This window comes from Typha latifolia, chromosome 6, assembly GCF_019914945.1.
Source record: "Typha latifolia isolate L0001 chromosome 6, TyphaL0001v2, whole genome shotgun sequence".
NCBI classification, from domain to species: Eukaryota; Viridiplantae; Streptophyta; class Magnoliopsida; order Poales; family Typhaceae; genus Typha; species Typha latifolia.
The window spans coordinates 12,596,640-12,610,467 of record NC_133091.1 but is presented as its reverse complement, the minus strand read 5'-3'; the positions used below and the strand labels follow the sequence as shown (position 1 = coordinate 12,610,467).

The following is a 13,828-nucleotide window of genomic DNA, read 5'->3' as shown; positions in this document are numbered from 1 at the left end:
AGCTACATAATAGAGGTTTGCTTTGAAATGCGTTTGTCATTTATAATGGTACCCCATTAGAGCGAGCACGATTATATTGTGACTAAACTTGGAGGTATGGGCGTTCGAGTGGTACCACACTACCTCACCCTTGCTGACCTCCCATATATAGCTGTTGCGGAGTACCTTCAAATTTTTCACTGATTAGCCAAAGCTCTGCGTCGATAATATATGCTATATCGACTATATTTGCACTGTTGGTATTCCGCGTGTTTTTAAGATTGCATGGGGTATGAGGTAAATTATATCTCACGAGTATCACTTGTGGGCAGAGCAAAATCTCATGCTTGTGGGCATTTGGCAGTATCTCCGCGACCAAGCTCTCTACGTCGGTTGGCATTTGGGCATATTTCCAGGCAAGGCTCCGTGAGGGCTTTATCAGTGACTGATGCTGGGGGCAGGACTCCAAAATTAAACTACAAGAAGAAACAAAAAGTAAGGTTCATGGCGTCCGACTAGATTTATATATATATATATATAAAATGGATTCCAAAACAAAAGACTTAGATAAGATAAAATGTAAATCTTGATCAAAAGATAAATAGCCGATCTAAAACTTTGCCATAAAGTTTATAGTTAATAGGACCTTCATTTTTACAACTGAAAGAGAAACGGAAAGGAGGCACACCTAGTTAAATAATGCTATTATTAAATCTCATCCATTAGATAATAGAGATGCTTAGGTTTTGTCCTGAAAACAATGTTCCAAAGAAGAATGTTTGACATTTCCAGTGATTTAACCAGATTTGAGTTCAGAATATATCACCTGGCAGCTATAGTCAGTGAAATTTGGCTCCATATGCAGAGGAACTCCCATGTAGTCTTTGAAAAAAGTCTGTAAAGAGACGGCAATTACTGTCAAAAGAGCCTGCTAAACTTACTGTTACTCAATTACATCCACATTTGGTCATGTTATAATTGGATAAATGCATCTGAACTTTAACCTAAACAGTTCATTTCTGAGAATTGTATGAAGTTCATAACCTTCTAGTAACAGATTATGCTATACATGCTTAAAAAAAAAATCTGCTTGTAATCTTTGTCATCTTCCATAAGGAGTCAAGATAAGTCTAGAAATTATTCAACCTAGTGGACTATGCCGTTGGATAATCTGGTACATTGGTTGATGGAGGAAAGAATTATTAAATTAGTTTAAGATAAGTGGTCAATAGTAGATTACTTTTCAATTCTAAGATAGTCTGAGGACATGATCACTTAAAACTAAGATTTCGAAAAATTTAAGGTAAAACAAAGATGAGACCAAGAACTTTTGTTTCTTCATGACAAATAGATCATAAGCTCCCACTTGCTCAACTATGGTATGCCAGGTGAAAAAGATCAAGTAGAGAGATGCACAGGGATTAGAAAGGATAATATTCCTAGGATTTCTAATGCAATTAGAAAAATATCTGTAGGATTATTGATTGGAGTTGTCACCGAACTGGTCGAGTTCACTAACAATAGATTCTCCAAACTGAATTCAAACATTAGCCCTCCCAGGTTGACTATATATAGCAGACAGCATAATTTCTTGAAGATAAATGCAAATGTGTTCACCATCTAACAGCTCTATTTTGCATCGCCCTGAAAATAAGCTGTCAAATTTTTTGGGGTACTTATTCTATAAGGAGATAGCAACTGCGGCGGACACCTACTTTTTGTTGATTTAATCAATTCAACTGCGGCGGACACCTTTCCAATTTGCCAGCAGACAAACAAGAATGTCTATTCTTGAGACTGGATGTTCTATCGGATAAATATCTCATATCTACCTCCAGTCAAATACCTTACCTAAATTATTTTTCTATTTCTTCTTTGTTTTACTTTGTTCTTCCATATCTTACATCTGATTTGTCTTTTAATGCTTACATAAATAATTAGAGGAACCAAAAAACAACATAAATGTGGTAGTTTTTCTAAAAGGTCCTGGTCTTTTCAGAAAATGAATCATGTCCTCACACATACATGACAAAGATTTGCATCCCAGCTTATCAAGGATGGAGGTAATTTAAGAGTTGTACAAGAAATATATGAACCAGCACTGACCTGAGTTGGTAGCTTACATGTGTTGATACAAATACCTACGCATTTGCTTTCTTCTAGATACTTGCATTTCTCAACGAGCACCTGCAAACACAAAGTGCCAGAAATTGAAGTAGAAAGACTTGGCATGACATATATATATATATATATATATAGAGAGAGAGAGAGAGAGAGAGAGAGAGAGAGAGAGAGAGAGAGAGGAAAAAGTCGATGTGAATCTCGGGTTTAGTACAATACCCCACTAGCGCAGGAGGATCCATCAGGAAGAATGATCGAATTAACTGAACATGGACCCATCAGCCATTGACAAGAAAGTGCAGTTGCTCTAGCTTCAGAAGTTAGAACAACCTCAGGTAAGCACTAAATCATTGAAAACTAACCAAAGCATGTTAACTGTTGGAAGCTGAAACTATTGCAATTTTGCAAGTACCCATGTCATTGCAGCTTAAAGAAAAATTTGTTCTCTAGTGTGAAGTGTAAAGCAGAAATCAAGTAAATTAAATAGAAGTGAATATTGTAATAAATTTGTAATTTGTTAAACAGACTCAACTCACCAACCATCATGGAGGCTATTCTCCCTCCATATATAGGTGCTATAAGCATCTTAAAAAGGACGAGTATGAGCGGAGGAAACAATGACTCAAGTACTCTGACCTGTTATTTGTTATCAAAATAAGAATAGAAAGATCATCTCTGATAAAGCTGACTGCCTAACAAAAGGAACAACAGGATGAAGGAAAAAAAAAGCATCGCATATAGGCAAAACACAAATAGTAGGATGCAGTTATATATTACTCAATGTGCAAAAATGCTAAATCTTTTTTCAAAGATTCATCATAAAGTTCTAGTTTAACCCTACTTATATATGTATATACATATATAAGAAACAATATTAAATCAAGTACAAGATCATAATCACATAATATATGAAGGTCATAAAACTCTGATTTTTGCTATTTTGAAATGCCTAGCTCTGGCAATTACGGAAGGAACTAGTTGAGAAATTGAACGGGCCCAATCACTAGCACCGGAGGATTCCAACAACTCAACCTGTAGTAATGGTTGATTAGGTGATGAGTTCCTTCCTTCCCATCAGGTGATGGGTGAAAAATGGTCTCCAAGCGCCCTGTGGGCTCCAATAGCAAGAGGAAGCAATATGCTTCCCCTACTAGGAAGAGAAGATTAGGTGGTGCTCGCAGTCGCCTTCCTTGGGGAAGCCTCTGACCTAAATTGACCCACTAAGAATACTTCATGGTTATGCTCGATTGAATCATCAATTTTGGTATTTTCAGCTCGCTCAGGTGGTTGGGACTATGATAAGGGGTCTAAGTACGGGAGACGCTTACTCTAGAGCATATCCTGGCTAGTAATCTAAGAAAAATAGGGCTGACACTATACGAAAAAAAATATAAGGAAAAAAGACATTGGTCGATTAATATTCAAATGATTTCACTTTATATGACCAATTGTTGCTAGTTGCTACAACAATTATTTCTCTGAGAAAGTCAGAAACATAATCAACACAATACAAAACCACAATTAGGCATTGCGTCCCCATATGCAAAGGAAAAGAGGAGTATCGGAGCTTTCACGAGTAGAACAGGCAAATCTAGGAGAACTCAGAATAAAATTGCTAAAGTGAGCAGATCAAAGAGCTCTGGAAGAAGGGTCAACTCATGTAGGTTCGGAGTGCACGTATTCATGAGTAGGGCAAATATAGAATAAATCAAACTATTATTAATCTAAGCATCACATCCCTGACACTGCATCTTTGCAACTAAACCCATACTTGCACGGTCAATATATGCATTCAACACAAAAAATATAAGTCACGAATTAGTATTAATGCATACCCCCCCCGCCCCCGTCCCGTGTGTGTGTGAGAGAGAGAGAGAGAGAGAGAGAGACGTACAGCTGATTCTTCGGTCTCTAAATTGCTCTTTCCCTTAATCATGAGGCGGTTTGCAACTTCAATTAGGCCAACATATCCAGGTTTTTCAGAATCCCATCCAACCTCCTACAGCTTTTATAGAATGAACAAATTGTGACAAACATATTAATTGCTGCCATAAAAATTATCAAAAATCTCATCTCCTCTGTTCCCAAGGAAAGAAAAGGACAACCGATCTATCGTCCTAAAAAGCAAATTGTGAGAACGTCCTCTCTGCTTCTCCGAATCTTGAAAAAGACGAAGAAATTGAACAAATCTTAAATATAATGAACCTCACCTCCACCATTTTTTCCCTAAAGAACGTAAGAAACAGATCATCCAAGAATCCAGGCTTGTACTCAGTTCTCGATTCATCCATCTGCACATGAAGATCGGGTAGGATCCAAAGATTCACGTCAAGAAACCATCTAAAAGGTGCTATTGGATAAATGACGAGGAGAGATGCAAACCGCTTCGGATCGGCTCGGAGAGCAAGGAATTCGGGATATACGGTTCCTGCGGAAGCGTTCCCGTCGTTGGAAAGGAGAGCGGGAGGAGAAGGGAAGCGAGGTGATTCGCATGACAAGAAGAGCTCCCATGACGAGAGAGAGAGAGAGAGAGAGAGAGGAGATGAGAGGGAAAATAATTTTGAGATAAAAAGAGATTTGTGACCAAGAGGAGTGGTTTTAACTGTTGGATTTCAGATAGGCTACGGAAGTTTATACAGGATAAGCAACAATATCGTCGGCACTTATGAAGAAGGAATTTTTATTCAAAATATCACAATTGCCATTAAATATATCACACGAAAGTCGGCAATCGGCCAGAGCAAACTCACCGTATTCAAGTGGTTCTTAAAGAACCCTTTCTTCTAAACCCTAAACCCACGGAGAGCGCGGGGAATCGACCATGGCGAAGCCAGCGATGAGGGCGATTCAACTAGGTGTAGCCTTCGCGAGGAGGCTTGTCACCACGGAATCTGCGCCGGCAACTGCGGCGGCGGAGGCGGGCGGTGGGAAGACGAGTAAGCGCTTATACCGGCGGCTATCGGCGCTGGGAGCTAATCCGGGGACGAGCGTGGCGGAGACGATGGATGGATGGTTGAAGGAGAAGAAGGTGGTGACGCAGGGCGAGCTTATGAAGTTCGTTAAGGAGCTCCGCAAGTATAAGCAACACAAGAACTCCCTCGAGGTGAGCAAAGCAACCCCGTTTATATAAATATTCCTGTTAGATATGTAGAAAGCCACAAACTTGGATGCTTGAGATGTTGACAAGCTAATAGCATACAAGGAATCAAAACCACTATCAATCTCACGATAAAAAAAAATGCGATCCACTTTAGTAGAAAAATGAATTAGTTGCTTATAGAAGTTGCTGAAATCACTATGCCATCTTTATTATACTTGGAGTTGTATCTTTACTGATTTGTTTATGATGTGCAATAACAATCTGGTGAAATTTTAATAGAAACTTCACTTGCTGTAGTTCTACTGCTCCAACCTATAAATGGAGATCTTGGTTTGCCCTGAAAGATGTTTGTGCTAAATCTTAAGTTGCATTTTTTTTTCCTGTAAAATTGTATATGTGTATGTCAGATGAAATTTAGTTGCATAGAAAACCAGAATATTGATAAGGCTTATTTAATTGCTTATATTAATTTCTGTTGACAGTAAGCTTTAATGGATACACTAATATACTGGGATGCATCTGTTGAACTTTCCTATACTGTTTGACTCTGAAAATCTCATATCAGTAGTTGGTAGCTTTGAACTTTGGAATTATACATATGATTTACAGTATGCATGAAAATTTGATGTATGTTGTAGCAATAACATGTTATTAACCAATAAGAGAATATGTACACATGTGTTTATGTCAATAGAATTAATAAGAAGAGGTTGCTATTTAATTTCATTAAGATAATGGTCACCTATATTTCCCGCTCTTATTATTTTGTTTAGCCTGCAGCTAGTGATATTGCTAGTTTATTCAGGGTATTTTTTTCCCCAGGAATACTAACATAGATTCTTACATCTACAGCTGATGGAATGGATGGAAGCAAAAGGAATGAGCATGTCTCTTGGAAACCATGCAGTACGCCTGGATCTTATATCCAAAGTGAAGGGAATAGACATGGCAGAGAGCTACTTTTCAAGTCTTCCAGAATCAGACCAAAACCAGCTAATGTATTGTGCTTTACTGAATGGCTATGTCCAGTTGAAAATGGCAGACAAGGCCATTGCACTATATGAGAAGATGAAAGAACTGAACTTCACCTCAAGTACTTTGGTCCAAAACAATCTGATGACGCTGTACATGAAATTAGGCCAGTTTGAGAAGATCCCGGATATATTTCTGGAAATGAAAGAAAACAATATTCCTCCTGATAATTTTACATATTGTGTCCTAATGAAAAGCTATGCTTCATTGAATGACATTGAATCTGTTGAGAAAGTTATACAGGAGATGGAGGAGGGCGGAATCAAGTTAGAGTGGTCCACATACAGTAATCTTGCTGCACATTATAATTCAGCAGGCCTATTCCAGAAAACTGAATCCGCTCTTAAGAAGTCTGAGGAAGTTATGGACAAGCGGGATCGCATCCCTTTCCATTTTCTTATAAGCCTGTATGCAGGTGCAGGCAATTCAGCTGAGGTTAAAAGGGTGTGGAAGTCTCTGAAGGCAGCTTTTGCAAAGCCCACCAACAAAAGCTATTTAGTAATGCTTCATGCTCTGGATAAACTCGATGATATTGATGCACTAAAACAGTGCTTCGAGGAGTGGGAATGTGCTTATGGGACCTATGATGTGAGACTTGCAAATGTCACCATAGGGGCTTATCTGAGGAAGGGACTGGTAAATGAAGCTGAAAACATTTGGGAGAAAGCTGTCACAAAGGGTTACTCGGACTTGTTTACATTTGATTTGTTTATTAATCACTACTTAGACAACTGTCAGATGGATCTAGCATTAAAGTCGTTCAATGCTGCGTCGAAATGGTTAAAGAAAGAAGGCCTGAAGCCAAAAAAGGAAATAATTAATAAGTTTCTTAAGCACTTTGAGGAATTAAAAGATGTGGAAGGGATGGAGTCCTTTTATAATACCTTAAAGAAGCTCAACTATCTTGATGCGGAAGCTTACGAGTCATTACTCCGGACATATGTTGCTGTCGGTAAAACAGATCCTTCTCTAGAACAGAAGATGAAGGATGACGGGATTAAGATGAGACCTGAAACCATGGAATTGCTTAAAATGGTCTCAATCAGTTGATATATCAAAAATAAAACTAAAAATGGAGGAGTTGAAGTCTACCTAAATTTTCAGTATCTGTATGTTTTCATCAATTCAGCATCATGGCCTATGGTTTTGTTAGAGGGATGTTTACCATCAAAGTGTGCTATTTGAGGATCCTCTTTCAGATCATACAGCTATTGTGAAGTTGCCTTCTCATTTCTTCAGTACTATCGGATCTGGAAGTGAAAATACTGGAGGACTTCATTCCAGTGTACTGGTTCTGTTTGCATTAATATTTGCATTAACTTGTCTTTTTTTCTCCTTGAAGCAAGAAAGGATATTTAACATTGTGAGCTTGATTCCCTGGAAGATGTATGAGTAGGCTATATTGTCATTGCTCGGATATGTTTAAGGTTCAAAATCACCTACTGGACCTCATTAATTCTCTGGTGAAGATTAAGTTACCATCTTAATATGGAGGCCATTTAGTTAAATAAATTGATATGCTAACTAGTTCTTAAGATGGAGGTCATTTCTTTTTCGTCATTTTTTGTTTGTAAAAGATTTTTATATATCTATAGAAAAGAAAAGATTTGTATGTGCCATTTGGTTGAAGAATAATCGCCCCTATCTATGTATGAATTAGGGATCTCTTATTAATTGTTTGTAGTCAAACATCTTCTAAATTTAATATAATTAATACTATGATTAACGTTCCTATATTATAAACCATAGATACTAGACTCCTTATTGTTGTTTTTCTATTCCAATTTAGAGTTGGAATAAGATAGAGAAGACTTAACTATATCTAAGATTTTACTAAAATACCCCAAAAACTAATGAGCACTTGCACTCTTTTAAAAGCATGTTATTTTTTATATTTGATCTTAAGTCGCCTTTTTATTTTATATTTTAACAATTAAATACTTTCTTATCCAAGACACTCTAGTTATACGATTAGATAAAAAAAATTAAGAATAACCATTCTCTAATCTAGGGATAAAAAAAAAACTATCTTATCCACGACACTCTTTATGCGACTAGATAAAAAAATATAATCAAGGATAACTATCCGCTAAACTGTGGATAAAAAAAATATTATCCTTGCATTTCTTTATTCTTCAACGAAAAGAAGAAAGAAATGTAAATACTGCGAAACTTTGAGAAATAAATAGTTCGAAGCTAGAGAGTCTAAAACCCTTCAAAACTACCTCCAAGCCGCGCTCTTTTGCCTCCATCTTAAACCCTAACCCTAATCTGCGATCAAGAGAGCGAAAGAAGAGTATGATGCTACAGAACCCAATCCGAATTCTCTTCCGACGAGTAGCAGCAGCAAGAAGTCTATCCGCCACGGCAGTGGCATCGTCGGAGGCGGAGCTGAAGGTGGAGAAAGGAGAGGCGAAGGAATGGAAGCCCCTATACCGGCGCCTCTCGGCGTTGGGCGGAGCACCGGAGGGAAGCGTGGAGAAGGCACTAAACAAGTGGGTGAGAGAAGGGAGAACAGTGAGGGCAGTCCAGCTCATGAAGTACGTCAAGGAGCTTCGCAAGTATAAGCGTCACAAGCACGCCCTTGAGGTCAACTCTCCTCTCCTCTCCTCTCCTCTCCTCTCCTCTTCTCTCCTCTCCTCCCTCCTATTTTGGTTTAGATTGATGGATTTGATATCTCAACGATATCAGAATTGTTAAAAATTATATCTTGATTGGTGCTAATATCTCAATTTCTCTAATAATTGTTAATGACTTAATCTTCTGCTTTAGATGGTATATACTATGTAGTTTCCTAGTTTTTTTAATGATATTTTGTGAATTGTGATTGATTCATTAGATGCCTGATATTTTTAGCCTTCCAGTAACCAATTGGATAGAAAATCTCATCTATCATCTATAGATTTTCTTACTTTTAATTTGAAGGAACTTGAATTCATTTCAAGATGTGAGAAAGTACGATATACTTCACAGTACAATTAATCATGGAATAATTGATCTTTCATTTCTTTATTTTTCTGCTGACGAAGCACATTCTTACGGTTAATTGCCTGACAGTTGATGGAATGGATGGTTAAAACAAGAGGAATGAACATGTCTTACACAAACCATGCGATTCGCTTGGACCTTATATCAAAAGTGAGGGGTGTTGAATCAGCAGAGGAGTACTTTTCCACCCTTCCAGAATCTGCCAAGAATCAGCGAACATATGGAGCCCTCTTAAGCTGTTACTGTTCGGCAAAGATGGCAGACAAAGCCGCTACTATCCACAAGAAAATGAATGAACTGAACTTATCCAGTACTCTTGTTTACAACAATTTGATGGCCCTTTACATGAAGTTAAGCCAGCCGGAAAAGGTCGCGAATCAGTTTCAAGAGATGAAGGTGAAGAATATTGCTCCAGATAATGTAACATGCTGCATTCTGATGAGCAGCTTCGCTGCACTGAATGATATTGACTCTGTTGAAGTAGTCATCAAAGAAATGGAAGAGGGAGAAGATGTTACACTTCAGTGGTCGGCATATAGTACCCTGGCTTCCATTTACATCTCAGCTGGCCTTATCACAAAAGCAGAATGTGCTCTCAAGAAGCTCGAGCTACTTAAAGACAGCCGTGACAGGGAGCCACTACATTTTCTTATAAGCTTATATGCAGGGACTGGAAATTTACCAGAGGTAAAGAGGATATGGAAATCTCTAAGGTCCAGTTTCCAGAAGGTCATTAATGTAAGCTACCTCACAATGCTTCAGGCTCTCAACAAGCTTGATGATGTTGATGGCATGAAGCAGATCTATAGCGAATGGGAATCTGGTTATGTAACATATGATGTAAAGTTAACGAATGTGATGATAGGAGCTTACCTAAGAAATAATTTAACTGACGAAGCAAAAGCGGTTTGGGAAAAGGCTTCAGAAAAAGGTGCAGTATTGGACTTGAGGACATGTGAGTTGTTCCTGGATTACTACCTGAAGAACCATAAGGTGGGCTTGTCCTTGAATTGGTTGGAGAAGATAACTACTGTTGTTAAACAGGATGAGTGGAAGTTGGATCATACTAAGATGAACATGTTCTTGAAATGTATTGAGGAAGCGAAGGATGTGGAAGGAGCACAGAAGTTTGGTAGGTGTTTGAAGAGACTGGGCTGTCCTGATATAAAAGCATCTGAGCTGCTTCTCCGAATTACTTTGTGAGTTGGTTGAAATAAATCCTTTCCTTCGCCAACATATCAAGGCAGATAAGGTTGAAATAAATTCTTAAGACTGAGAAATTGCTTAAGGTCTGTAACGAACGAGAATTTCATTCTTACAAGAGTATTCTCGCTTGGCTGTTAAGTGCAACTATTGATCAGAGAATAGAAGCTTATTCTGCAAATCCTTATCTAGAGTTGAATGCTTATGCACCATGGAAGCCATTAGCTTTTACTTACGTACCATTTAATGCTTATGATGTACTACAATGGCTTGCTGAAGATGTTACAGATGTTACTTCGTGAGTGTTGCATAATTCTACACTACAACAAAGAAGATAGATTATCCATCAACTAGTCATATGTTTTTTTTCCTTTTTGTTGTCTTTTATTGAAATTTTTTAAGTTTTAGCTTTTGTTGACTTGTAGAATAAGAATATGCTAGTATGGTAACACATATTTCTCTCCTCTTCCTTCGAATATTTTTATAATTTTTAATTACTATTTTACTCTTGAAAAGATGTTCCGTCATTTATTAGTTATAAAAATATTTTAATTATTTATCATTTTTTTTTAAATTTTATATCACATCAAATATAATTATTATATATTATATTAATATATAATTAAATATTAGAATAATTTATACTAGAACAAACTCTCTCATGTCATGCTATTATAAAAAAGTTAGAATACTTATACTACTAGTGAAGGAGGCCGATATTCTTTTATATGAATAATAGTAATTTAGGGACTGTTTCACATCTCCTCGTAGAATTCAAAACACTCACAGCTCCACTTACAAGACTCACTGCAAAAGTATTTGCAATTGTCCCACCCAATCCTTCCACCACACCATGGGATTGTGCACCTCTCCCTCTTCATACCACTCCACCTCCTCCAAGTGACGAGTCTTATGGCATCCAAAGCCTTTCTTCGATATCTCTCAACCTGAGGAACCCCGGCGTCTTCAACCTCGGCATGACAATTGCAAAGAGCTTCAAATTTCTTAAGATACTCCATGCCAAGCTCCTCCTCTTTCTCATACCCAAATAGTACGATCCCGACCGTGTATAGAGCTGCCACGTGGCCTCCTTCTACTGCCTTCCTGAGATAGCCCAATCCAACACTCACATCGCCTAGATCGAACACGATTTTCTGCAATTAAAACATTCAGCAAGCGAATCATACGGCAAATCTTACAAGCATATAGTGTAAAATTCCAGTTTAGCTATTGCTTACTAGTCCTAGTAGGAAACAAGCTTCTGGGTTGCCAACTTTGGCACAATGCTCAAGAATGCCGTTGTATCGATCGCTGTCCCACCATTGCATCCAACGTTCCTTCTCTATGGCGATCCTTCGCCCTACGGACTTCTCCTTTGATGCTGCATGAAACGTCTTGCAACTGCACAAATACATAACATCAAGTCTACGTACATGGGAGGAGATGCATGATATGAATGCAATGCAACAACGTACGTGATTCTTAGGTTATCGAGATCGGATATCGGCGTCGGAGAATGCGAAACCAACTGGCCGACGACCTCGCCGATGAGATCATTGGGAAGCTCCTCGATCTTTGCACGACTCGATTTTAGCTTCATTCTCTTGTATCGAGTTTCCATGGTCTTAGTGTGGAAGATAGATACGAGAAACAATTAAAGAAGCTGGTTGGCATTGGTTATACATATATATATATATATATATATATAGAGAGAGAGAGAGAGAGAGAGAGAGAGAGAGAGAGAGAGGTAGAAGTTAGGAGTTACTCGGATTAAGATATCTCATTCCTAATAGGAGTCGAGTGAGAGTAGTCCTACTCCGAACAGGAGTTGGGGAAGGGATTGTTGCTCTTTTTATATGAGCAGGTTTAGCTGGACGTGTATGAGTTGAAGAAGAACTCGTAATAATTAGAGTTCCGTTGTTAAGTAGGATAAGATAATGAAATGTTAAGTGTTTTAACGTTAGATAAAAACGCTGAACTAATTAATAATTAGATAAAAATATAAAATACTTATGAATTTCATACGCTGAAAAGGATTGACATAGTAATATGCCATAATTAACATTCGAGATACTCGTACTTTCTAAACTATTGCTCATTTTCTATATAGATCTTTTAATTTATTTTTTTAATATATTAACTCTTTTAATTATGTAAAATTTCTTAAATGCTTCTTACTTAATTATATTTAAAAAAAGGAAATGTCATGTGTGTGATTTATTTTAGACTCTCTAGGATCATTTTACTCTTGTAAAAATAAAATAGTTATTTAATATCTTTCATTAATGCCGCAAGAGAAATAAGAGATATTATATAATCAAAAAATCAAAATGTCAATAGACAAAGATATATTTTTTTCTCATGCAAAAATGAGCTACAGTTGAAGGTAATTAACCCTTAATATTCAAATATTAACTCGAGCTTTTTAATCAAGACACGGTAAATGTCAGTTTTTCCACTAGCCGTTTCGTTTCTTCGAGAGCGAGGGCAAAGAGGCGAACGGAGAAAGAGATGAAAGGGGGGAGGAATGTTACCCTCGAAGACTACGCCTTCTTCCTCCGGAACCCTAATCGACATCATCTCACCGTCGACCAACTCAATCAGGTCTCCTCCTCTTCCATTCCCTCCGTTAATCTCTTCAGTGGCGATACCTTTTTTTTTTTTTTTTTTTTTTTTTTCGTTTCTTCTTCATCCTTTGGTCCGTTTCCTGGATCAGATAGTCTTCATGCACGGGCTCATCAAGCTGCACCGCCACCACAAGGTCAGACCCGGATCCATTTCACCACTTTTCCCCCCCAATCCGAAACCCTAATCGATCTCGCTGCTCTTGAACCAGACGGTGATCGTGGACTCGCTGTTCTCGTTGGATCTGATGCCGCCCACTCAGTCGACGATCCGCGCGGGCGCTTCGCCGGCGGCGTTGCTGTCGTTGGAGGAGGTGAAGCAGGACATCGAGGCGCTCGGGTGGCAGGAGTGCCCTGTGGGGTCGATCCTGACCGTCGGATCGGGCGAGTGGGCCGTCGCCCTCGCAAGGGTCTCGCCGTCCACCCGCCTCAGTTCGTCCACACCTGGCGGCGGAGCTCCAAAGAAGGCGGGGAAGAAGAGGAAGCTGGTGTCTACCTTGCTTTCTTTTCCCTCAATCGAATCGAACTAAGGAGAAGCGAACAAGAAGAACTAGAAGAGGTGAAGCGAAGCTTATTCACTTCCTTGTTTTTGGATCTTTTTCTTTAGGAGAATAGCTAGAATAATGTACTTACTTGGGCGAGTGTGGATTTCTCTCTAGATTTCTGGGTGAGGAATTGAATTGGATAGGAGTTTACGACAGTTAACAACTCATCTCTTTGGGTTCTAATAGTAAATATCAAATGGAACTTGGAAAAAGGATTTTGTGAGAAGTCAAAGGAT

The 13,828-nt window shown here is 38.4% G+C and overlaps 5 protein-coding genes across 6 annotated transcripts; 3 read left to right on the top strand and 2 right to left on the bottom strand.

Moving 5' to 3' along the window:
* Positions 1-71: 71 nt before the first annotated feature.
* On the bottom strand, positions 72-4,702 carry LOC140790545 (beta-carotene isomerase D27, chloroplastic). Of its 2 annotated transcripts, XM_073140667.1 has the most exons (8): positions 4,483-4,701; positions 4,311-4,391; positions 3,995-4,099; positions 2,637-2,736; positions 2,320-2,411; positions 2,086-2,166; positions 806-874; positions 72-455 (listed from the first exon to the last, which is right to left on the bottom strand). In XM_073140667.1, exons 1-8 carry the CDS (start codon positions 4,609-4,611, stop codon positions 321-323), a joined length of 792 nt encoding a protein of 263 aa, XP_072996768.1. In that variant the 5' UTR covers positions 4,612-4,701; the 3' UTR covers positions 72-320. The 2 variants fall into 2 exon arrangements, with proteins under 2 accessions (XP_072996768.1, XP_072996769.1); XM_073140668.1 differs by lacking the exon at positions 3,995-4,099 and having other exon boundaries at positions 4,483-4,702.
* A 113-nt stretch (positions 4,703-4,815) lies between these two features.
* On the top strand, positions 4,816-7,719 carry LOC140790541 (pentatricopeptide repeat-containing protein At4g01990, mitochondrial-like). Its single transcript, XM_073140663.1, has 2 exons — positions 4,816-5,203; positions 6,053-7,719. Exons 1-2 carry the CDS (start codon positions 4,922-4,924, stop codon positions 7,280-7,282), a joined length of 1,512 nt encoding a protein of 503 aa, XP_072996764.1. The 5' UTR covers positions 4,816-4,921; the 3' UTR covers positions 7,283-7,719.
* A 648-nt stretch (positions 7,720-8,367) lies between these two features.
* On the top strand, positions 8,368-10,773 carry LOC140790542 (pentatricopeptide repeat-containing protein At4g01990, mitochondrial-like). Its single transcript, XM_073140664.1, has 2 exons — positions 8,368-8,821; positions 9,290-10,773. Exons 1-2 carry the CDS (start codon positions 8,531-8,533, stop codon positions 10,421-10,423), a joined length of 1,425 nt encoding a protein of 474 aa, XP_072996765.1. The 5' UTR covers positions 8,368-8,530; the 3' UTR covers positions 10,424-10,773.
* Positions 10,774-11,154: 381 nt separating this feature from the next.
* On the bottom strand, positions 11,155-12,036 carry LOC140790546 (F-box protein At2g35280-like). Its single transcript, XM_073140669.1, has 3 exons — positions 11,899-12,036; positions 11,662-11,824; positions 11,155-11,577 (listed from the first exon to the last, which is right to left on the bottom strand). The coding sequence occupies exons 1-3, from the start codon at positions 12,021-12,023 to the stop codon at positions 11,179-11,181; spliced, it is 687 nt and encodes a 228-aa protein (XP_072996770.1). The 5' UTR covers positions 12,024-12,036; the 3' UTR covers positions 11,155-11,178.
* Positions 12,037-12,856: 820 nt separating this feature from the next.
* LOC140790547 (uncharacterized) lies at positions 12,857-13,818 on the top strand. Its single transcript, XM_073140671.1, has 3 exons — positions 12,857-13,027; positions 13,140-13,184; positions 13,260-13,818. Exons 1-3 carry the CDS (start codon positions 12,935-12,937, stop codon positions 13,575-13,577), a joined length of 456 nt encoding a protein of 151 aa, XP_072996772.1. The 5' UTR covers positions 12,857-12,934; the 3' UTR covers positions 13,578-13,818.
* Positions 13,819-13,828: the final 10 nt, after the last annotated feature.

Excerpts from the sequence above, each read along its gene's own strand:
- LOC140790547 (XM_073140671.1), top strand. The coding sequence starts at position 12,935 with ATGAAAGGGGGGAGGAATGTTACCCTCGAAGACTACGCCTTCTTCCTC. Across the intron at positions 13,028-13,139 it reads CCGTCGACCAACTCAATCAG|ATAGTCTTCATGCACGGGCT; the intron begins GTCTCCTCCTCT and ends TTCCTGGATCAG. Across the intron at positions 13,185-13,259 it reads AGCTGCACCGCCACCACAAG|ACGGTGATCGTGGACTCGCT; the intron begins GTCAGACCCGGA and ends CTCTTGAACCAG.
- LOC140790542 (XM_073140664.1), top strand. The coding sequence starts at position 8,531 with ATGATGCTACAGAACCCAATCCGAATTCTCTTCCGACGAGTAGCAGCA. Across the intron at positions 8,822-9,289 it reads GTCACAAGCACGCCCTTGAG|TTGATGGAATGGATGGTTAA; the intron begins GTCAACTCTCCT and ends ATTGCCTGACAG.
- LOC140790541 (XM_073140663.1), top strand. The coding sequence starts at position 4,922 with ATGGCGAAGCCAGCGATGAGGGCGATTCAACTAGGTGTAGCCTTCGCG. Across the intron at positions 5,204-6,052 it reads AACACAAGAACTCCCTCGAG|CTGATGGAATGGATGGAAGC; the intron begins GTGAGCAAAGCA and ends TTACATCTACAG.
- LOC140790545 (XM_073140667.1), bottom strand. The coding sequence starts at position 4,611 with ATGGGAGCTCTTCTTGTCATGCGAATCACCTCGCTTCCCTTCTCCTCC. Across the intron at positions 2,737-3,994 it reads TAGAGACCGAAGAATCAGCT|GTCAGAGTACTTGAGTCATT; the intron begins GTACGTCTCTCT and ends AACAAATAACAG. Across the intron at positions 875-2,085 it reads CATGTAAGCTACCAACTCAG|ACTTTTTTCAAAGACTACAT; the intron begins GTCAGTGCTGGT and ends GTCTCTTTACAG.
- LOC140790546 (XM_073140669.1), bottom strand. The coding sequence starts at position 12,023 with ATGAAGCTAAAATCGAGTCGTGCAAAGATCGAGGAGCTTCCCAATGAT. Across the intron at positions 11,825-11,898 it reads CTCGATAACCTAAGAATCAC|TTGCAAGACGTTTCATGCAG; the intron begins GTACGTTGTTGC and ends GTATTTGTGCAG. Across the intron at positions 11,578-11,661 it reads CTTGTTTCCTACTAGGACTA|AAAATCGTGTTCGATCTAGG; the intron begins GTAAGCAATAGC and ends TTTTAATTGCAG.